This window comes from Cnephaeus nilssonii, assembly GCF_951640355.1.
Source record: "Cnephaeus nilssonii genome assembly, chromosome: 5".
NCBI lineage: Eukaryota > Metazoa > Chordata > Mammalia > Chiroptera > Vespertilionidae > Cnephaeus > Cnephaeus nilssonii.
The window spans coordinates 43,030,940-43,054,759 of record NC_137076.1 but is presented as its reverse complement, the minus strand read 5'-3'; the positions used below and the strand labels follow the sequence as shown (position 1 = coordinate 43,054,759).

The 23,820-nt window shown below is 38.9% G+C and overlaps 1 protein-coding gene across 4 annotated transcripts in view; it reads right to left on the bottom strand.

Annotated features, from left to right (window-relative positions):
* Window positions 1–263: 263 nt before the first annotated feature.
* The window catches only part of GUCY1A1 (guanylate cyclase 1 soluble subunit alpha 1), a 52,844-nt gene continuing 29,287 nt past the window's right edge, over window positions 264–23,820 (bottom strand). For all 4 annotated transcript variants that reach the window (XM_079772044.1, XM_079772043.1, XM_079772045.1 and 1 more), the window contains 7 exons: window positions 22,490–22,551; window positions 19,082–19,140; window positions 16,672–17,381; window positions 14,731–15,216; window positions 11,698–11,841; window positions 7,313–7,467; window positions 264–3,483 (listed from right to left, as the gene is read on the bottom strand). In XM_079772044.1, the coding sequence (XP_079628170.1) occupies window positions 3,282–3,483; window positions 7,313–7,467; window positions 11,698–11,841; window positions 14,731–15,216; window positions 16,672–17,381; window positions 19,082–19,140; window positions 22,490–22,551 (1,818 nt within the window). In that variant the 3' untranslated portion in view covers window positions 264–3,281. The remainder of the gene's footprint in view (window positions 3,484–7,312; window positions 7,468–11,697; window positions 11,842–14,730; window positions 15,217–16,671; window positions 17,382–19,081; window positions 19,141–22,489; window positions 22,552–23,820) is intronic.

Here is a 23,820-nt window from a genome sequence, read left to right as displayed (position 1 = left end):
ATTTTCTTTTCTTGATAGAATGGGTTATGCCTTATCTTTGAATTCCAAAAATAGCATTATTCCTGGCACATGGTAGTTATTCAAGAACTGATGATTAAATAAATGAAAATGAGCAAGTGAACCTATTCATATTTAGGTTCAAACTTTGCCTTTTCTTACAAAATCTGGATAGAAATAAAAAGATGAGGGAAAATGGGAAGACACTTTTTAACTCTATTTATTTTTGCTTCTTGATGCAGACATCTTTAGAAAACAACCACGGAACTCTATGCTTGCTTGATAAATAGGTATAAAGGCAAGTTTATTTTGTGTACTGGACATTCAATAAAGGGGCAAGAAGCTGTGAGTGAAAACAAAAAAAATCAGAACAAATGAAACAGCTTGTGGAATTCTCAGGAAAAACCATCTGATTGAAAAGCAGTCTTGGGACCCCACATTATTATTATTTTTTTAAATCTTCACCTGAGGATATTTTTCCATTGATTTCCAGAGAGGATGGAAGAGACGGGGAGAGACAGAGAGAAACATTGATGTGAGAGAGACACATCAATTGGCTGCCACCTGCACCCACCTCAACCAGGGCCAACGCTCTATCAGTCCAATGGGGACTAGACCCCACATTATTTTGTAGGATAGTTAATATGGCAACAAGATTCAGAACTTTTAGCTCCCCACCCTGTCATAGGCCCTCTCTGTCCATTCTTTTCTCCATCCTCAATTCCACTCCTAAAACAGAGCTCCTAGTTTGGTCCCTGTTTCCTTGAGAACATACCTTCCAGATTCTCTGCCCCTGGACCTGACAATGTATCCATAACCTCTACCCTCCAAGTTGAATGGAGAGGGAAAGGAAATTCCTTAAAGTTTTTAGCACCCAGTTGTGGATTTTGAATGCATTCTATCATGGAAATGTTGTATATTCATCTTGCTTAAGGTCCACAAAGTATTCCATAATTAATGAGCCCTTATAGGCTGGCCTGGGGAAGCTATCACCAATTATTTCATTTGTATGGGAAAAAACATGTTTGCTGGCTTTTTTTATTTAGATAAAATGTCAAACTTATGGAAAGGTTGTAGGACTAGTACAAGGAATTCTCAGATAGCTTTTACTCTGATTCTGTTTTCCTCTATGGGTTTTGGGGTGAACTCACACACATTACAAACACACGCAGAAAAAAAATATTTTGAATTCTAATTAGCTTAAAAACTTAAGAAAACAAATTGGGGTCTGCTTAAATATTTTTATAAAGGTGACATTTTATTGTATGCCTTTAAATTTCCTTTAATTCCTATTATTTTCCCTATAATAAGGGTTCCATTACAGACAGAAAAATGTATTTATCTTTATTTTCCTTTTAAGTATTTTTATTAACTTCATATAATTGTAAGATTGTAACTATATTTTCCCAACAACTATAACAATAAGATCGGTATTTAATGAGACATATTCAGTCCTTCAAAATATTGGGAAGTCAGTAAATAATAATGATTGTAATATCTATAGTGGTACACATAGGATACTACAGGCCAATCAGAAATTACTTTTTATTCCTGAAGTTACCATGGGGTAGCCTGGGAACTAGTGAAGATAATTAAATAATTTTTAAATTGAATTATTTCTTAGAACCCCAAATAAGAGTTCAGTGTATCTATGGCTCCGCTAATAGTGATTTAAAAATTATAATCATCATTTTTCTCTTGCTTTGAAGTTGAGCTCTTTTAAAATCAAAGCCCTATTTAGGTTTAGTTCACCAGAGATCTTAGACTAACATCATTAAAAATTAAAGTTCAAGCTCCAGAAAATAATGTTTAAAATTTTCCATAATAAAATCACAGCATAATTTTCTTCAACACTAACATTCTATTTAAAGAATATCATTGAGATATTTCAACTAGAATAAAACATTCACAGATGTGTACTTAATGATACAAAAACAAACAAACAAAAAAATCCTGATGATTCTTAGGAAATATACACACACTAAAGTATTCAACACAAGTATTTAACGATACAATGTCAGAAAAGAACAAGTCTTATTTCCCACTTGTGAACTTAAATTTCCTTTTTTAAAAATATATTTTAATGTTTTTCTACAGAGAGGAAGGGAGAGGGATAGTCAGAAACATCAATCAGCTGCCTCCTGCACACCCCCTACTGGGGATGTGCCTGCAACCAAGGTATATGCCCTTGACTGGAATCAAACCTGGGACCTTTCAGTTTGCAGGCCGATGCTCTATCCACTGAGCCAAACTGGTTAGGGCTTAAATTTTTTTATTGGAACTTTATATGGCTCAGCATGGCAATAGAGCATGTCTGCTGAAATAGATCCAAATTCCTCTGTGTGTGTTGTGAGGTGGGGTGGGGTGAATGTGTATGCATGTTATAAATGTCTTATTTCTGTTCTTCATGGTTTATTACCTAAATGCTTACTTTACTCCCATGTTGCTTCTGGTTACATTAAATCAGAATGATATTATTGCATTTTAATATAGGCTATAAGTCTCTTTTATACTGAATACTGTAAAATACAAATGAATTAATAGGAATGAAAATGCTAATATGAATTAAAATAGCCTTTACCATATATGGAATAAAAAAGTCAAACAAAAGGAAACATTTATTATTAATGACATATTATGTGATGGAGAATATTTTTACAAAATAATCTTTGATATTTACAGAAGACCTATTTTATATTCATATTGCATCTAACCCAGAATTGCTTATTTTCTTAAAAATGGGAATAAAAGAAAAGTGCAACAGAGAAAAACCTCAATCTATTTTGTTATATAAGCTAAAAATTAAATGAGAAAATGTAATGAAATTCAGAGTTGAAAGGTTCAAAGAGCTTACGGTATTGAAGACTATTAATCTCTGTTCAAAAGCTTTTGTAAGGCAATGCTATCACAAACACACTCTAATAACCATAGCATTCCACCAGGACACAAGATTGCAAGTGACTCCATCACATTGTATAGGTTGCTACAATTACCTGATATATGTACAATGTGCTAAATTTTGAGTAATGATAATAAGTGATTGTTATATAACAGAAATCTCCCCCAAAGGTCACTTTTCGAGGTTTCTTTTTTTATTTTCACTGAAGAGTTGAAGTATTGAAGTGAATACATTTTTGTCATATTAAGTGGAAGAATAAGTAGATCGTGAGCTCCTGAAATTTTAATACTGCTTTTATCCATCTGTATCCTAAAGTGCTCTCAGAGATTCCACACATGCTCGAAGGAATCAAACCCCGAAGACTGATAACCAGGGACGTATTTTGCTAATCTATTCCCGATGCTTTGCCTAAAAAATTGGCATTGCCATCTTCAACATTTTTCTTTTGGAACCAGGGTTTTGAATTTGTTCCTTGTTGGTAAGCTTCCAGAAAATGACAGATTCCAGGAATTTCACTGGGGAAGTTTGGTGGAAGTTCCTCCCTTGATCGAGGGGTAAACACAAAACCTGGACAGTCCTTGAGTAATCTGAAAGAGTAAAATAAAATTATTACTCTCTACGCAAGAAAAGACAACACAAATAAATGAATGTTCCTCAAAATATTAATAAACCATGTTCACTGTGATTGACAGAAAGCTCCTAATGATGTTAATAAACATCTTCACAGAAGAAGTACAATGGAAAACCAATTCACAATCACAAGAAAACTCTACCCAAATAATTCATTTTACTCATATTTGAAAAATTAATTATAAAATATTTTTGAGAAGATATAATCTATAATCTGAATAGCAGTATAATTCACAGCAATGGGGAGAAAGCCCCAAATAATCCAAAGGTCTAACAATAGCAAAAAAAACACACAACACCCCATAAATATAATGTTATAGAATAAGTCTTCCTAAATTGAAAGAGTTAAAACATTGCCATTTATTGATTCATTCATTTTGTAAATATTACTGAGAAGTAATCATGGGCAAGAAGCTATAAAAGAAAAGTTCTACGTAAGCTTTATGCATATGTATAAAAGACTGTAAGAAGAGCTTTTGATCTCTCAATAGAATTTTTACAAATCCAAGGTTAATAGGACTAAAATGAGATTTAATTGTACATACTGATACCAATTTTTTTTATTTGCTACTACTTCTTCATTATGCTAAACTCATTTTAATTCTGATCCCACTGGTTAAGTTACTGACTCATCTTTCTATTTGCTTCCCTAGCTTTCTATCAAATGCAAACTTAATAAGCATCTCTCTAATCTACTATTTAGGCCATGGATGAAAAATGTTGAATAGTTCTGGAATCTAAACCAACTCCTACAGAACATTAGATTACTCATCACGTCTGCCCAACTAGACCATGGCCTTCTACTGATGTTTTAGTCAGTCATGAATTCATAAATGTTTTTGGCCTATTATTTATGAGGCATGATATTTGGCGATCCTATCTAATAATAGACAAATATGCAAATTGACCATACCTCCGACACACCCACAAGCCACGCCCACAAGCCACGCCTACCATCTGATCAGAGGGAGTATGCAAATTAACCCAAACCAAGATGGCTACAGCCACAGAGAGCAAGGTTTCCTAGGTAACAGAGGAAGCCAAGCTTTCTGCCAGCCATTGCAGGCCTAAGCCTCCACTCAAGCTACAAAGTTTCAATTATAGAAGGTAAACAAATTCAAACAAATGGCGGCAGAATGCAGCTTGAGAGAGCAGGCCAGGGTTGCCGCCGGCAACAGGGGAAGCAAAGCTTTCCACACACCCTGGCCAGGCCCACCAGCTTAAGGCAACAAAGTTTCAATTATAACCCCAACACAAATGGCTGCGGACCTCGGAGGGAGCCCCAGGCTTGGCTCCGCTCCAGGCTACAAAGTTTCAATTGTAGAAGGAAAATAAATTCCAGACACCAGGGCCTCCGCTTGCGTTGCCAGGGGGCGTGGCCCGCCAGCAAACCACCACAGGCCCCTCGCTCAGGCCGCCCCACGCCCCAAGGGAACCCCCACCCTGATCAGGGACACCCTTCAGGGCAAACCAGCTGGCCCCCACCCCTGTACCAGGCCTCTATCCTATCTAATAAAAGAGTACTATGCAGATTGATCATCACTGCAACACACAATATAGCTGCCCCCATGTGGTCAAAGATCCAGCCCCCATGTGGACACAGGATGGCCACCACAAGATGGCCAGCAGGAGAGGGCAGTTGGGAGGCACCTGGCCTGCAAGGGAGGGCAGTTGAGAGGGACCAAGCCTGCAAGGGAGGGCAGTTGGAGGTGATCAACCCTGCAGGAGAGGGCAGTTAGGGGTGACCAGGCCGGCAGAGGGGGGAAATTGGGGGCAAACAGGCTGGCAGAAGAGTGGTTAGGGGGTGATCAGGCTGGCAGGCAGAAGTGGTTAGGGTCAATCAGGAAGGCAGGCAGGCAAGCAGTTGGGAGCCAGCAGTCCTGGATTGTGAGAGGGATGTCCGACTGCCCGTTTAGGCCCGATCCCAGGATCGGGCCTAAACGGGCAGTCAGACATCCCTTGAGGAGTCCCAGATTGGAGAGGGTACAGGCTGGGCTGAGGGACAACCCCCCTCGGTGCACGAATTTTGTGCACCGGGCCTCTAGTATATAATAAAAAGTTACAGAATCTCAAAGTATAAGCTTCAAAGTCAGTTGTTGAATAGCAACAAAGATGTCAGTTTTCTAACTTTGGAAAATGGGGATAGTTGTGAAAATTAAATAAATCAATTAGAAAAGACTGATTAAACATCAATTAGATATCACCTAACACCCATCATATTGGTAACAATTAATTAGTCTGATAATATCAAGCTTTGGAGAAGAGAAACAAACCTTCATACATTGTTGGAGGAATACAAATTGGTAGAAGCAATTTGGACAGCTAATTGATTTTTAGTAAACTTGAACAGTACAGCCTATGATCTGGGAATACCATGTATATGTATAATATCTAGAGATATATGTATCAAGTCACTTTTATAATAATGAAAACCTGATATACTCTAATTAACCCTGGGGAGAAGATAGATTCTGGCTTATTCATACTCTAGAATACATATTATATCACCTGCACATATAGTGACATACTTGATCTGGCTTGTACTGGCTCATGAGAATGAACTTTTAACATTCAAGAATTTTGCAAACTATCAGTCGCCTAAAACCTGCCATGGTGGGAGTATTTACACCATAGAAATTGGTAAATGCTAGAAGTCAGAGATTCTCCACTTTACTTCCCAAAGTTGGTTTACCAGTACACCACTGCATTAGAAATAGTTTGAATAAATGAACTAGATTTATAAGATCTAGATTTACAATTCATCAAGAAAAAAAATCTCCAAATATGCTGAGTAGGTTCAAGGCAAGTCGTAAAAGGATATGAACAGGTCCAGTGGAAATTTACTTTTCTCTGACTTTATTTTTTTTTTTAATCTAGAGAAGCTTAAATGAAGAGAGTTACACTTCTGGCCTTTTTCTGCCCATTTTCCTTCCTGGTAAACAGAAGCAACATGAGCTATTTCTCTATTCGGTGCCTTCCCGCCTCTCTCTTTAGGAGCCTGCCTGTCTTCAGGAAGTACACATTCTCAGATGTTCCTACAAACCTTAAGGGATATAAAGTCCAGCATGTCAGAGAGAAAATGGGGGCCAGGAGCCTGTAATATTTTGTTTCTTTCATAAAACAGGGATCTGAAACAAATATGGCAAAAATGTTGACATTTGTTAAATATTAGTATTGGTTACATGGGTATCATATTTTCTTTGAATTTTTTCTGTATCTTTGAAATATTTAAAAATTAACTCTAAAATGTATATAACTATAAGGTTTTAATAAATAAAAATGTATAAAACTATAGGTGATTGGTAAATTTAAAAAATATTTTTATGTCCATATTAATTCAACATCTCCTCTTAGTATGGTAATTACAATCATAACCTTTATATCACTTGAATTTATCAAGTGCTTTGCTCAAGATCTCACATCTGGTAAACCCTGTATTTGGAACTTGTAAAACACGTCTTCTGAATACAAATCCCAGGCTTTTGAAATAAACTTACAGATAAACACAGAATGTCAAATGAGAAATGACACTCATTTCTCATGAGTAAGAAATACTCATTAGATCATCTTCAAAAAAAGATCAAAATTTGTAAGAAAAATAGATTGGAAAAATAAAACCATTTAAATGAAAGCCCGATAGCAGAAAAATCCAAGAACTGCAGCCACAGGCCCAGGGCAGATGTCCACATGGGGTAGAAGTTTTACTTTACTCCCTCTTGACCAGATATCATTTCCCCCAATGAAATAGTAAAAGAACGGAGTTGAGGTGGTCAGTGCAATCAGTACCTGTATGTTGTTGGGCTGACGTTGATTTTCCGTGGTACACTGCAGGACTCAAATTTGTTAGCCAAGGTGACATTGTTTCCAAAAAGACAGTAACGGGGCATCTTAACTCCAACAACTCCGGCAAAAACCGACCCAGAATGCAGTCCAATTCGCATCTGAAAGCATAAAACGTGCCACAATGTTCCTGGTCATTGGTTAAAATTCTTCCCACTGGTCCGTGTTGTTTGAATGCCCTGTCTAAATTATCGTAACAATTGCTCTTACCACATCACTCCCTCCTTCCTCAAAAACCTTAGCCAACTTCCTTCTACTCCTCACAGTCGATTAAAAATTATTGGAGAAGACTCAGCTGCACCTCTTAACTCTTCTCTACTTATGCCCTTAGGTTTATTGCACAAAGCACTCTTATTTCACCTCTCTTCAGTATCTGAGACAGATTTCCACGCATACCTACCGCTGTCACCACCGTGACAAGACAGTGTCTATGGGCTGTTTATGTGAAACTGCTCTATCGAGTGAGATAGACATAACTTCTGGATTACAGTTGTTGTTTCCCAAAACACAGTCAGAGAGGGGCAAAAGTAGCTCGCTCTCACCATATAAAGTGTGCATTTTGAGGAAAATAACTTTATGCCAACACTACTCCACTATTCAAATGACTAACAACTAGAGAAAGGGAATTGCAATATTTAAATAAAAAATAACACAGGAAGCAGGAAGTGGTTGCTGAGGCCCAGATTAGAAGGGGGGCGGGGGGAGAGGGGGGCAGAGAGGGAAAAACATCCATTTGTTGTTCCACTTATTTATATATTCATTGTTTGATTCTTGTATGTGCCCTGATGGGGGATAGAACCACACGCCACTGAGCTATCAGCCAGGGTGAGCCTGGGCTTTGAAGCCAGAGAGACATAACTCCAAATCCAGATGCATGGGAGACCTGACCACTTTTGTCCACCAGTGAATTGTGGTTTCCTCTTCATAATGTTGTTGTAAATATTAAATGAGATGATGTTTGTCACAATATGCTTTCCTGCCCCCAATACACAATAAGGTTTCTCTCTCTACTGAAAATGCTCTTCCCTTCTGCCTCTGGGATGTTTCCTAGGCAGCTCCTAAAGCCATCAGATAGTCTTGAGGACTGTAGGTTAGAACAAATAAAAGGTATGCGTAACATCTCACTTTACAGGTCGTTAAAGCTAAACTCTTATTACTCAGGTAATTGTCTTTGAAACTAGCTATAAATAATTCCTCCAGTTGCAAAACTCTAAAAATACATTTCTACAAATAACAAAAATCATGTCACTGATCCCCCTGGCTCAAACATACACATTTTAATTACAAAATCCATTTATGTGGAAACCACTGATTTTATTGTTAATGTGGATATTTTAAGCATGTACTTTGATGCTATGATTTTGCTCATCAAAACTAAAGAGAGATAGAGAAAAAGAGAGAGAATTATCTTTTTTAAAAAGTATAATTACAGAAATTAAGTCTGAAAAAGTAAGATGCTGTGATGATTTTATTATTTTTTTATTTGTTAATCCTCACCCAAGGATATTTTTTCCATTGATTTTTAGAGAGAGTGGAAGGGAAGGGGGGGAGAGAGAGAGAGAGAGAGAGAGAGAGAGAGAGAGAGAGAGAGAGAGAGAGAGAAACATAGATGTGAGAGAGACACATTGATTGATTGCTTCCTGCACGCACCCCAACTGGGCCGGGGATCTAGCCTGCAACCCAGGCATGTGCCCTTGACCAGAATGGAACCCTCGACTCTTCACACCCTTCAATCCCTTCAGTCTGCAGGCCGAGGATCTAACCACAGAGCCAAACCGGCTAGAGCTGCTGTGATGCTATTAAAACAGCCACAATTTATCTCACACTCTCCACATTAAGACATGAGCTCTATCTCCTCCCCTCTGGGCAGGCTTATGATTGCTTTGACCAATAGAATAGAATGGAAGCGTCACTGTGTGTCTCCTAAACTTAGGTCATAAAAGGTCATGCTGCCACCAATCAAGTTCCCTGGGACATAAGCCACCATGTAAGAAGTGTAACTACTCTGAGTCTACACCACGTAAGCACATGGACTGACAGTCCTAGCTGAGCTCAACCTTTCAGCCATCGCCAGTGAGCAAGGAACCAGGCGTGTAAGTGAAGCAGCCACGTCGGAATGGATCCTCCAGCTCCAAGTGGTACATCCAGCTCTTCCAACTGCCCCCAACCATTTGAGTGCTCCCAGCTGAGACTGTGAGCTGAGGTGTGGTATCCCTGCTATGCCTCATCTAATTTCCGATGCACAGAATCCATGCGTAATAAAAGGTTTGTATTTTTACAACACTAAATATACAAAATGTGTCACACAATAACATATAACTGGAAAGACAGTCGACTTGTAAAACCAATATGATGACTTGCATGTATGGTATCTACTAACTGTGAAGAGAGCCAAGACTAAACTTCTAAATAGTATAGTTTTATTTATTTTTTTTTCTTTCTTCTCCCTATATCTATAGCACACCAGGTAGAATTCTATGTCCCTTCAAAGGCCCACTTCTGAGTCATCAATTGAGGCCTATTCGATAAAAATTGAGTGCCAGATTGACTACAGTGCTACAAATAAACGTAACCTGGTCATGTTCTGTCTATTAAACCAATGCCTAGTGTGTTAATTTTATTTTTTCATGTGCAATAAAATATTATTCTGGAGTCTGATTGATCTAGACATTTTAGAATTTTATGTGTCTTGGAAAACATTGGTGGATTAACAGTCAACATTCATTCTACTGTGATGTCCTTCCCTGCAATTACTGGAACACTAAACATTGCATATTCCAAACTCCCTGGCAGCACCTAGATGCATTCAGGTCCGGTGACTCAGAGCCACGTGCATGAGATTTGGAAGCCAGGATTTCTGCTGGGACTGCACTTGGGATGCTTACAAGTGGGGAAGCTTTGGGTTTTCTGTGGCATGCTTAGTGGAGAGCCCAGTTCCCAGGCGCTCCTTTTGTGAGGGCCAGGATGCAGGAATTCCACGTTGCTGATCCAGATTAGAGGAGGGGCGTGCAGTTGTGTTCTGTAGCCAGCAGCAGAGGCAGCAGCTTTCAGAACACAACCTTTTCCAGACTGGCTACGGTGGTATAGTTCTGGAGCCAGCTTCCCGATGGAGGAAAAAGCAGTGGCTCTGAAATGTGGCTTTAGGACCCATTTTTAAAAAGCTCAACTTATAAATGGCTTCTTTGGTCCTCTCAATGATTCTGGGATTCCATACCATGTAGTAAATGTTTTCCTGCTTAAACAAGTGAGAGTTTGCTCTCTGCAACTAAACCCCAACTGATACACCATTCTTCAAAGAAAAGAACAGAACAGAAAAGAAAATATTCTATCTAATAAAAGAGTAATATGTAAATTGACTATCACTCCAACGCACAAGATGGCTGCCCCCATGTGGACACAAGATAGCCACCACAAGATGGCCAGCAGGGGAGGGCAGTTGGGAGGGACCAGGTCTGCAAGGGAGGGCAGTTGTGGGCGATCAGGCCAGCAGGGGAGGGAAGTTAGGAGGGGATCAGGCCTGCAAGGGAGGGCAGTTGGTGGTGATCAAGCCTGCAGGGGAGGACAGTTAGGGATGACCAGGCTGGCAGAGGAGGGAAGTTGGGGGCAACCGGGCCTGCAGGGAAGGGCAGTTGGGTGGGGGACCCAGGCCTGTAGGGAAGAGCAGTTGGGGGGACCAGGCCTGCAGGGGAGGGCAGTTAAGGGGACCAGGCCTGCAGGGGAGGGCAGTTAGGGGTGCCCAGGCCTGCAAGGGAGCAGTTAGGCATCAATCAGGCTGGCATGGGAGTGGTTAGGGGGTGATCAGGCTGGCAGGCAGAAGTGGTTAGGGGCAATCAGGAAGGCAGGCAGGCAAGCAGTTGAGAGCCAGCAGTCCCAGATTGTGAGAGGGATGTCCGACTGCGCGTTTAGGCCTGATCCTACTGGGATAGGGCCTAAACGGGCAGCCAGACATCCCTTGAGGTATCCCAGATTGGAGGGTTCAGGCTGGGCTGAGGGACACACACACCCCCCGCCCCGTGCACGAATTTCGTGCACTGGGCCTCTAGTATATATATATTATTGATATATATTATTAATGTCAGAGAGGAAGGGATGAGAGAGGGATGGAAACATCAATGATGGAGAGAATCATTGATCAGCTGCCTTCTGTATGCCCCCTACTGCATACTCCCTGCAACCTGGGCATGTGTCCTAAACAGGAATTGAACCGTGACCTCCTGATTCATAGGTCGACACTCAAACACTGAGCCACACAGGCTGGGCACACCACTCTTTTGATAACTAACTAATAAGCATTTATTCTCATTTCCTGGACAACATATGATCTAGTTTACCTTGATAGGTTCTCCATGGGGAGACATGACTTCATCAGAGAGCTCCATCATCTTGAGGGCCATCAGTGCTATCTGAACAGCATGGGTATCACTTTCTTTGTGTAATCCCCCAGCCACACAATATGCATCGCCAATGGTCTCCACCTACACATAACAGATTTTCCACATTACAAATAAAAAGCTCAGGAAGAATTATAGCATATAATTTACAGCAGAAATTAAGAAACATATAGTAACAATCTTAGTGTTCTTTGTCTATGATACTGGCTACAAAAAGATAACAATTAATTTAAACCCACCAAATTGTAATAATCACATTTTTCTTTTTAAATATTTATTGTAACTTATCAGATCATCTCATTCTTCTTATCCAAAGCTTCCAGTGTGGAGAAATGGAGGTGAGGAAAGGAAAAAGAGTTGTAAACGTTTACTCAAAATAAATGCTCAAACCCTTATAAAGTGCCCAAGTTTCTTCTTGGCCTCCTTTTCTGCTAACTCCTGACACTACCTGTTCATTCTCCCTGTTGCGCACTTTGTCTCAATGCCAATGGCCTCTCCTGTTTTCTCTCAAACATACCAAACAGGCTCCCACTTGCTATCCTTTTGCCTGGAATAATCTTTCTGCAGATAACCATTTGGTTTGTCCCTCATTTCCTTCAGCCCCTCCAAAACATCTCTTTATGAGAAAGGCCACCCTCTATGAAACAGCAATCATTTCTTACCCTCTCCCCCTTAACCTGCTTTATTTTCCTCCCACAATATTACACCACATCAAATACTATATATTTACTTATGTGTTTATTCTCTTTCTCCCCCCCCCCCAGTAGAATGTAAGTTCTCTGACTCTGTCTATTTTATTAATTCCTATCAGTGCCCAGTATATTCACCAATGAATGAACCAGGCAGCAATGCCTCCCATAAGCTTTGCCTCAGTAGTGACTATATATGAAGTGCTTAACAGAAAGGCTAACATATCACAGGTGTTCAAAAAAGTGTTGCTACTTGGAGTTAGGTGCCCATTCTCTGTGCTATTGTAACACCTGGTCCAGACTTGCGTGAAATGGGGCCTTAGTATGTCATATTGAAACCTAGTATTTGCCAGTACCCCCCCCCCCACACACACACACACGTGTCAACTCTTCTCACAGGGATTTTGCCCACCCATGCTGGAAAATGCTGGATAACCAGTAGATATTTGCTAAAACAATAGATAAATAAATACTAACACCAAAAGATGGAATGACGGAAAATGAAATTAAATAAAGTCCCGGCATGATCAGATCCCTGAATTAATAAACTTGACTATTCCTTGGAAGCCATGACACTCATAGGTCGGCCTATGATTATACATTCTGTGTCTCTGAGATGTATTCAGTGGTTAAGACCCTCCTTACTTATTTACAGCTACCTCTAGGTATTTTCATGAGAAATCAGAGTGGAGAGAAGGTGGGCATAAGGACAGGAAAGAAGGTGACTGACTAGCTTAGGCTGCAGTTGGGTGAGTCAGGGAACTCTGTGGCTACCATCCTGGTAGGAAAGAGGCTAGATTCTAAATACTTGACAAAAATAACCAATTTTGTCAAGTTTCAACAAGTTGAAGAAGAGGACTACTTCTTCTGACATCAATCTCAGTAGTTTGCCAAGAGCAGCAAGCCTTCCTTCTCACAATTCTGCTGAGAGAGGAGACATTCTCAAGATAGAAACTGTCTACAAAAAAGTACAGCAGATTCCACAAGAGGCCATCAAGCTTAACCTAACCAAAGCCAATTATTTTATCTGTAATTATCCATGAGCTTATTTTTGTCCCAAGGGATCATAGCTCTGTCTGGAATTTCCTGTTAGAGTTTTTAAAGGAAGTTTTTTTTATTTTCTCATTTTGTTTTTACTTCTGGCATCTAGATTGAAGAAAAAAAAAAAAGCAGGGTCTTGTATATTCCCACAAATAATTTTTGTTTCTCCTTAATCATTTATCTATTTTGTATTGGGTTAAGTTCTGAAATGCCAGATTGTTGTGTGGCAAATTAAGAGATGATTTCAAACCACACAAATGAGAGGCATGCTCTGTGCTTAATGATAATGTCTAAAACAATGCAAAATACGTATATCAGTAAAAAAATATATATAGTTTTACTTCTAAATTAAGAACATGAAATCTCTTCATTAGTTCTTTCATTTGACAATAGTTACATTTTAAAAGTAGCTGATTACATGTTGGGGACAATCACTGTGCGTCCCCAGTGCCTGAATGATGCCGATACATCCTAGGCACCCCCAAAATCCTGCTGCCTGATGAATAACAGACATTATTTACCATAATATTTATAACAATCCTGCTCATAAAGCTTACAGGACATATGTATGTTATCATTCATATAAACTCTTTGGGTAGATAATATTTTCTCTGTTTCACAAATGAAACACGTCAGGTAGAGACAAGATTTGAAGACAGGTCTCTCTTATTTAGGTATCTCTGCCCTCGGCCGCTCTACAATAAAGCCTTAAGTAGGTAATTTGAGTTTCTGCTAACTGGCCATAAAAAGTATCATGTGAACTCTGAATTGAATTAATCTACTTAAATACGATTTGTATAATCCTCATGTTTCTTTACTTTTACAGGTACAAAGGATAAACTTTCCCTGTACAAGAGATACTCTGAATTATACCATGCTTAACAACTCCACTCAGTTCCCACAGTAAAGTGTCATGTTCAATGACTTCTAAACTTCACCTGCTCATGGGTCCTACACCCCATCCTCCACTCCATCTATCATCCCCCACTCTATGCTTATTCCTTAAGAAGACAATGTGGCAGATTTCTCATGGAATCATCTCTTTTTCTGAGCAAATTCAGAGCTATTTCTGGCTGGCAAACACCCAGGTGATTAATGCACAATGCCTACTCCCAGGATGTGGCTCCCAGGATGGCCCCACAGGGACAGCCTTTCGTTTGCATTATAACTCAGATCCTAGTTACAGTGCTTGTTCTCAGTGACTTTTGCCTGGAAAATGGGCACCGTCCAGCTCCACCCCTACCTTGTAGACATCCAGCTCTCCGCACTGCTGGTCAAACCGGGTGTAGAGCGCATTGAGCATGGTGATGACCTGCAGCGGCGAGCACTGGGAGCAGATGGCAGTGAACCCAACAATGTCTGAGAAAAGCATGGTGACGTTACTGAACTTCTTGGCTTGCACGACCTGCCCTTGCCACAGCTGCTGCGCCACCTCGGAGGGAAATATAGAGCACAGGAGATCAACTGTCTTCTTCTTCTCCTCCTCCAGGGCTTGGTGGGCTTGCTCCAGCGTGGCCTTCAGTTTTCCCAGCCTCTTCTTCAGGCCATCTTGAGCTCTGGCCTGTTCTCCTATCAAGACCACATCCCTCAGCGCATTGTGAATTGGGATGTCTGAGAGGTAGAGCCCTCGTCCTGTAAAATCTTCTAATCTGTCCACACAGGGTGACCCCAAGAACAAGATCGCATTGGATTCAATGATGTAGAGCATTTGGCCTTTGAGGTCCATAACCTGTGAAGCAAAGGAGAACCAATTGATGTGATTTATTCAAGTTTCCAATGTTTTCTGGAGACAAAAGGAGAGGAAGTATAGTGATAATCCCTTTGTACTGAACTTTTTTTTTCCTACCTGCTGACCAAGAACAGTATGTTTTCTTATAGTTCCAATTTACTATGAGTTCTAAAATGTGTGCAGCTATTTGAAAAGTATACTTTACACATAGATCATACTTTTCAATAAGCAGTGCAAACAATGCTTCCTTCAAGGCCTCCTCAGTAAGTGGCATGTGCCTACTCCCTTTTGATAGGAGCAGCCAGCAGAAACGATTGTGCCAACGGAGCCTTGAGGGAGGTGAGGCTTCAAGTGATCATCCTGGATCACGAGATTTACTTGGATGAGTGTGGACAAATATGTACATGTGTGTTGCTCACTGCGGCAGAGCCAAAAGCAATCCAAATGTCCTTTTCAGAGCAGATGATTACATAGAGGACAACCTTACAATGAATACGACACAGCCTTTGAAAAGTGAAACAGACCTATAGCTAATGACATGGCAGGGTGCCCAAAATACATTGTTCAGTGAAAAAAAAAAAGTTATAAATAGTATTATTTTTTGTTTAAAACAAAAATGTATAACCCTCATGTTTCTTTATTTTTACAGGCACAAAATTTTTCCCTGTACAAGCATACTCTGAATTATAGCATGCTTAATAACTAATGTCATTGATTTTTTTTGTTGTTGCTACAATGGACATCTTTAATTACTACCAAATTTTTAAATATTTAGCTATGCAATTTTTATGATAAAAAGCAATAAAGCTGTTTTAATTTTGGGGAACAGTGTGTCTGCTGGGGTTATACATGACTAAAATTGATATGCATCATAAGCCTCTCTATTAGCTTTGCTGTACTATTGACTATGACTTAGCAAACTTTGTAACCTAAGAGCAAATAATTACCAAATTTCTCTACCAGGAGGTGACAGAACATTTCTCCCCACATCCTTTAACAACTAGTCAAAATTTATTGATTTTTTCCACTTATTGAATATTGAGTAAAAAATCTATTTAGTTGGCTCCTATAAGAAAAAAAAAGTAGTTTTGTTTGTTTGTTATAGAAAAAGACCTCTTATTCCAAATTAAGTCAACTGTCTGATGATGATTGAAAACATATTTTACATAAATATTTTTATAATTCAGTTGTAAAATATGTCATAAAGATTTTAAAAGGTACACTGCATTCAATGAATATTTGTGAAGTAAGGGCCAAGTAGAGAAGAATCACATGCAGAAAGGACCTTGTTTTAAATTTATTCCAGCCTTAGAAGTATTTTAGGATTGTTTTTAAATTAAATGTTTTAAGAAAACATTTGAAGTGATGCATTTGCATTTGTACCATTTTTTGTTTCTGGTTCTTAAATATGGAATAATTGATTTCATATTCAAAATACTATTATGTTTCTCTTACCCTTGAAGATTTCTTCACAGAGTTGTCCCATCTCCTCACTCGGACCACAAATTGCAAATTCAACATAGTCATGATTCCGCTAAACGTCTGATTGACTTTTGGAGTGAGAATATCAAAGTACTCTTCAAAATTCGGTTTTCCTTGAAAGTCTCGCCTGTTAATCAGCCTCCTGATGCCATTGCCAAATTGCAGAATTGTCATGTCTTTGTCAAACATGAAATGGAACGGGAATGTCTTACAGAAGAGAGAAGCAGGAATGACCAGTGAGGACTGGGGTTTGCCTGGGGACAGGGATGGTTTGGTGCTTGTGACATGAACGGAGTATAACAGATAGGGCTGATTAACAAACTCACTGCCATCGTTATGGAAGCAGGAAGGCATTAATGACACTTCCACTTCGGTTTCATACAGGATGTGAGCAGCTGCCTTGATGATGCCCGGAAGAATCAGGGATGTGATCTTCTTCGGAAAGAAATAGTAAACGTTTAAGACATCATGGTCCTTATCCAGACAGAGAATGGAGGCAGCCTCCCGCCTGCCTTTCTTCTCTGCTTCTTGGCAGTGGCTGCTCTGTTTCAGAAGGGTGCTGAAGCTATTTAAAAAATCTTTGAGGGTTCCTCCCACCACACCCAGGATGTGTTCATCTTCCTCATAACATATTTTAAAAATCTCTTCACCGAGAGATGCTTTGATGCTCTCCACTGGAACTCCTGAAAGCAGATAACACATTTCCTGTCATGTCAAATAGGCCAGCGTGGTAGAACTGTGCTGTTACAACTATTGTAAACATTGTTTTATTTGATGATTTCATTCCTTTTATTTCTGGTAGTAAGAATGCCAACCCAAACTAACCATCTGTATTCTAATTATCTATATAGATGAGTTACTAAAATTCTGGTAATTCTAACTAAAAATCCCAAATCATTTCTTTAAAAAAGAATGATCACCCGGCCAACGTAGCTCAGTGGCTGAGCGTTGACCTATGAACCATGGGTGGTCATGGTTTGATTCCTGGTCAGGGCACATGCCTGGGTTGCAGGCTCGATCCCCAGTAGGGAGAGTGCGGGAGGCAGCTGATCAATGATTCTCTTCCATTATTGATGTTTCTATCTCTCTCTCCCTCTCCTTCCTCTTTGAAATCAATAAAAAAATATTTTCTTTTCAAAAAAGAATGGTCAATTGAATATAATATACAACATTTTATCCCCCTAATCTTAGCTAGAAAAGGGCAATAGAAATTGCAGGATCAGGTCCATTTCGGAAAAAGCTGTCCCACCCTGGTAACTCAAAACCAGTCCATCCTGAGGAAAGGGTACTGTCCACCTTGCAGGGTCTCCAGGAGTGTAAGCTTCAGACACAGGAATTAATTTGAAATCACTGGCTATGAAACTAAATGTTGTCATTTTTCTTTAGAGATGACACAAAGTATTTTTTTTCTGGGTATAGCAGCCTTCTTGTTAGTGTTACTCTAATAAATATGTGTTTGGAATATATTAGTCACTTCCTACAACTTCTTCCAGAATCTCCTTTATTCTTTCAAGTCTGTGTACCACGTTCCTTTCCACCTGTAACTCAGGAAGAACAATGGTGCCTTCTTTATGCCACTGTCATGATGTGTGGGAATGGCGTTTAGAATAGTCCCTGGCTTCTAAGAAGGATTCACTATAATAAGTCAGCCATAATCACCACCATCATCATTGTTATTATTAAAATCTTAACATTTTGTACGTTCAGAAAAATTTAACTTGTTGGTCCATGTACTCAAACTTTGAAAAGGGTAGTAGTAGGACAAAGTTACTCATCTACTTTTTTTTTCTAAACTAATTATTGATATGAGAACACTGTTAACACCTTTCCCCATGATTGTTTCAAACTTTTTAAAAATTCTTTATTTTGCTTTGTGGAGTAGGATTTTTTATGCATAAATAAGGAACACGTAGTTAACTTTAAGACCAAAGCATATACATGTATATGAGTCAGCTTCACATGCAGCCTTATCTAGTTCTCAGCAAATGAACATTTTTCAAAGAGGAAATGAGTCCTGGGGGTGGGAGGGTGGGAAGGTTGGAGGTGGAGGGGGGTCAATGGGGAGGAAAAAGGGGGACATCTGTAATACTTTCAACAATGAAGATAAATTTAAATAAAAGAAGAGGAAATGTTTAAGGTCAAACAAAAATATATAGTATGACAAAGAGTTATTCTTTATGTTAATACAATACATAGATTGAATAATTCACACTGGAATTTACCAGCTAATAAAAATAACTATTTTAGGAGAAAATGTTAGTTCTACAGGTAAATTTTTTTTACTAATAGAAAACATTAGTTTACAGATAAAACATTAGTTCTATAAGCGTAATTAATTCCTAATTACATATACTAGACAATTAACATGAAATAATTCTATTACCTGCTGCAAGCGCTTCATCTGCAATTATTTTTTCAAAGTCTTCTCTTTCCACAGTTTTTCTGAAAATATTTCAATATCTTAAATTATAAACTGACATGTGAATGTCAAAAGTTCAGATTATAACAGACAAAAATCATGACAAATAATTTAAGTAACTTTTTCTGGAGAGACAAGTCTTGACTATCAAGTTTACAGAAAAGGAGCAGTGACATGCACAACCCAAAGCGATGTTGGAAACCCCCAAATATATCTGAATATGGAGTGCTTCATCATTTTTTATGAAGTACTTGCCTTTTAACTGAACTTCACTTAAGCTAGTGGTCGGCAAACCGCAGCTCATGAGCCACGGTTTGCCGCTCTGTTTGCCGACCACTGACTTAAGCTAATACTATAGAGGTCTACACTGGCAGGGAACCAGGAATATGAAATGACCCACAAGAAGAAAAACCTACGTACTGATGGATTTCACTCTTAAGTATCACTATTTCTTTCTAAAGTGAATATACAGTAAATTTTGTATATTTACTTTATAAACATACAGTAAAGCCTGTATATTTAACTCTCAGACATCTTTACATTAAGTGTTATCCTTGATCCTGTATAAAAATGAGTAACTAATCTATTCTTTATTCAATTACTGCACTGGTTCCTGTAGCATAGAAGTTGATAATAGCATACATTTTGATTAATAGAAGGCTCTTGTGATTCAACTGGACAACTTGCTGACTCATGTATGCCTAATTTTTTGTTGATGATTTCTGATAGTGATGACGGATCATGAGCAAATTTGCCAAACTACAGAAGCATATTAAAAGGCACCCAAGTTCTGTTTGTGGTTCAGTATGTCATTAGACAAGCCAAGTTTACAAACAGGCATGAATCTAAAATTTTTAATAGATTTCAAAGAACATGACACATGTAGAGAAGTTTCAAAAGGGAATATTTTCAAGAAGGAAAATTGCTCAGTCCACTATTTTGTCACATAAAGGTATATTGCTTATAATTATTTAAAATACTAGGTGGAAAGATTTTCTTATTTTAACAGGTTGAAGAACACGAACTGGTATTATCTAGTTTGACTTTAGAGACCCCCAAAAACTGTCATATATGGTACTCCTTTATAATACAACATCTGTATACTCTATTGTGTGTTCACCACCCAAAGTCTAGTTTTTCATCATCAAACCCCTTGATATATATTGTTTTGTATTAATCAGCCTTTAATTGGTTCCCTTTTTGTAATTTAAGCACTTTTTTTTTCTAAAGAATGAGAGCAAATCTGCTCAGAGAACTATAATGCTGCCAATTCCCAGCACCCATGATATGAGATATGAGCAAAGTGAGTCCAAACAGCAGATAGTGCAATTCAAAATAAGTCCCCTCTCTTTATCTTCAAAAAGGAGGTATAAGCTTGAAGGTGTGCTATACACACACACCAGCCATGAGTTCATATATGATGATGTGAACAACAGGTCCTAGAGAAATTAACAAAACAAAAGCTCTATGTGCAACCAACCCAGGGAGATATCAGAATGGTGCTACTAAAACTCTTTCACTTAAAAAATAGATGGTGGTGGGTAGGGAGCTCCAGGACTCCATCGAGGGACAGTTTATTATTTAATATATTGGTGTTTTGCTTTTCAAGTCACATAAGAGAAGAAGCAGTCTGCCAAAGGGAGGGAGTCAGGTGTGTTCAGCAGTTGGCAAAATGAGAGCAGCAGAAACAGCAGTTGCCTTGCCAAAAAGATGGTGGTGGTGGTGGTGGGAGACCCAGACACAAAGAGCATATGCAACAATTTTAAAAGGCAAAGCAGAGAGAAGGCATTTGGCATATCAACAGGCACTCTTGTTAAAAAAGGGGAGGGGGGTCATCTTATTTCAACAACTGGATAATTACCACTAGGACAATTTAAAAGTATGATCAGCTCTATAAAAAGGCAGGCAAGTGGTTAAAGATTTTTCAAGATTTGCAAATAAAATATTTATTTTTGTTTAATTTTTTTTTTTTTTTTTAGTTTTGAGATCTTTAAAAGAGATTCGCTGCTGGGAACACATCCTGAAGGAATGTCTGCCTCCAGCTTAGGAACATTCAGAACACAAAGCACTGAGAATAAATTTTGTGTAAACTGGCTGCCAAGGACTTAGGCAGACAGACACAGTAGCACAGCTAGGATGACTTGTGGCTATCTTATCTGCCTGACTGAGAATCAAGGTCAGGGGCTCTGGAATACTTTGCATATCGCTCCTGTAAACAAAGCTTCTGTCAGACACACGGATTCACTCTCTCTCCTCGGACCCGTCTGGGACCTCTTCTTGGCAGCCTGCTGCCTTCAGTCTGGGACCAGTTAGTCAGCAAGGAAAATTAAGCGCAGATAATCCACAGGACAGATTATTCACTCATGAGTAGCAGGGAGATGAATGAAGTTATAAAATATCTCTGACAATGGTATGGGTTTGCAAAATTTCAATGTTCAACTCTGTAAATTTGAACTCAAGTATTTATTCTACCATTGGCAGATTGAATAATCCTTGGCATTTCAGGGGATCGAAAAAAAGGCCAAGTCAAATTATCCACCAGCAGTGACTGCGCCAAGATATAGTTGAAAAATTAACTATATAAATCAGATTATTTTTTTAAATCATCTTATCTATTAAGCCTCTACAGAAAGCTAGCTTATTATAGATTAAGCCTCTACAGAAAGCTAGCTTCAATAAAATTTCAAAGACACAGTACAAGAAAAAAAGTATAAACAGAACTGATATTTAGCCAGTGCACACCAGAATAACCATACTAGTTATAAAAATACTGAAAATTTCCCTAAGGATTAATAGCTGCTGCCCCAAGGCCCCTGAATCCACTCCTCCCCCACACACACCCCGCCCCCATCCTTCTTCCATTTCATTTCCTCCTGATGCAGCACCTAAAGTCTAATCTGCAGGGAGAGAGAAGTGGGGACAGAGGGGGCACAGGAACCCTGCTTGAACCTTTTAGCAGTATTCTTCAGCCAAGGAGTGTGCACTGAGTGTTTGGCATCCATGCCTGACCTGTTAAGTATTTTAGAAGTTACCCTTATTATGAAAGAAGAGGCCTATGGGAGCTTGTTCAAAGCAGCAGTATATAGCAACAACATTAAAATCATGGGCTCTGAAAAACCCAGCTTGGAAACTCAGTTCTGCCTATTCCTAAACCCCTAGAAAATCCTAAACATTTTACATAAACTTGAGCTTAGTGATGCATAACATGTGAAAATGCACTTATTTTCGGATTAGTACCAGCTAAAACAGTTCAGTTTTTGGCATAGGGTAGTTATTTAAAATACGCTGATACTTTCAGCAAGTGTTGGCTATTAGTAGTGGCCTCAGAGATGGTAATAAGAAGTTCACACAAATGAAAACAGCTCAATTTACCTGCTTTCTTTGATTTTGTGTTTTGCCAGTGTCCTCTGAAGTGCAAAGTTCAGCCGCTCAAACTGAAAATTGAAAAGAAAAGTTGTAAACATTCCCTTAAATAATTTACTTGACCGTATGTTTTAATCCTTCTCCCTGAAAGTTTCTTGTGAAGAAGCGGCTATGTTATCACTGTAATGATAAGTGTCATGAATTTACACTTTGCAAAGTGGGACTGGTTTTTCCATGGGTTTTTCAAACTTGGGAAGAAACAATGAGCTCAGCCACAGACCAAGGTCAAGGTGAGTTGGAATACAAATAGAAGACTCCAGTTTGGCAAAGTCAGGTCTTCCATGAAGGAATTCTAGGTATCACTTCCTCTGGGTCAGGAAACCCCTTTGGATGTGCTACCAATATGTCAGTGTGGCTCAAGCCAAGCCAACCCCTGTTCTGGTCACAAATTCCACACCCAGCCATGCCAGTGACTCCCCGCCCTTAACTCCACATGCATATTTGTGTTTCATGTATCATTTACCCCCCCAGGTCTAGAAAACTCTAGCATTATCTGTCTCTCCCTTTCTTTTATCCCTTTCATCCAATCTGTTACCAAGATCAGTTGATCACTGATTTGAAACAAATCTTGGATTTCCCCTAATTTGTACTATTTCCTTGCTTTGAACTAATTATCTTCACCAAACACGTATAATTTCACTCTCTTTTATTGATTTCATGAATTTTCCTATACTTCAAGATATATTAAAGATATACTTCAAGATATACTTTTTAAATACTTGACTCTCAACCTTTCTTAAGAGCGTGTTGTCTCTGGTTAATAAGGGGAAGGAGAGCATTGATAAACAGAACTGCCAAATTTTTTTTGCAGAGCATGTAAAAATCATATGTATCTACATGGGTATACATAACCGCTGGTTCTTTCTGTAGTTTACCCAGAGGAAAGTGAAGAATTTTCTGGCTCTGTTCCAAGTTGGGAAATTCCTTTCTCCTTAAGCACTATTTATATCTCACTTAGAGTTTCCACTGGTTAAGGGAGGCAGTGAAGTTCAGCAAAATAGACCAAGCTTCTGTTTTAATAAAATAAGTCATGAAAGGAACTTTCATTATAGAGCTTCGGAAAGATTTGGAATTTATTAGGAAAAAATGCAAGTGCTGAAAAGAAATAAAAGAAAACTTAAATGTACAATGTAGAATAGCTTCTCTGACTGGTCCGATAAAGAGAGGGAGGATATGTCTGCCTCAGGATGAAAGAAAGGCTGGCAGGTCCATGGATTTTAATACTTACTCCAGCCATAAAAACAAATTGGGTGATGAAGTCTGATTATCTAAAATGAGAA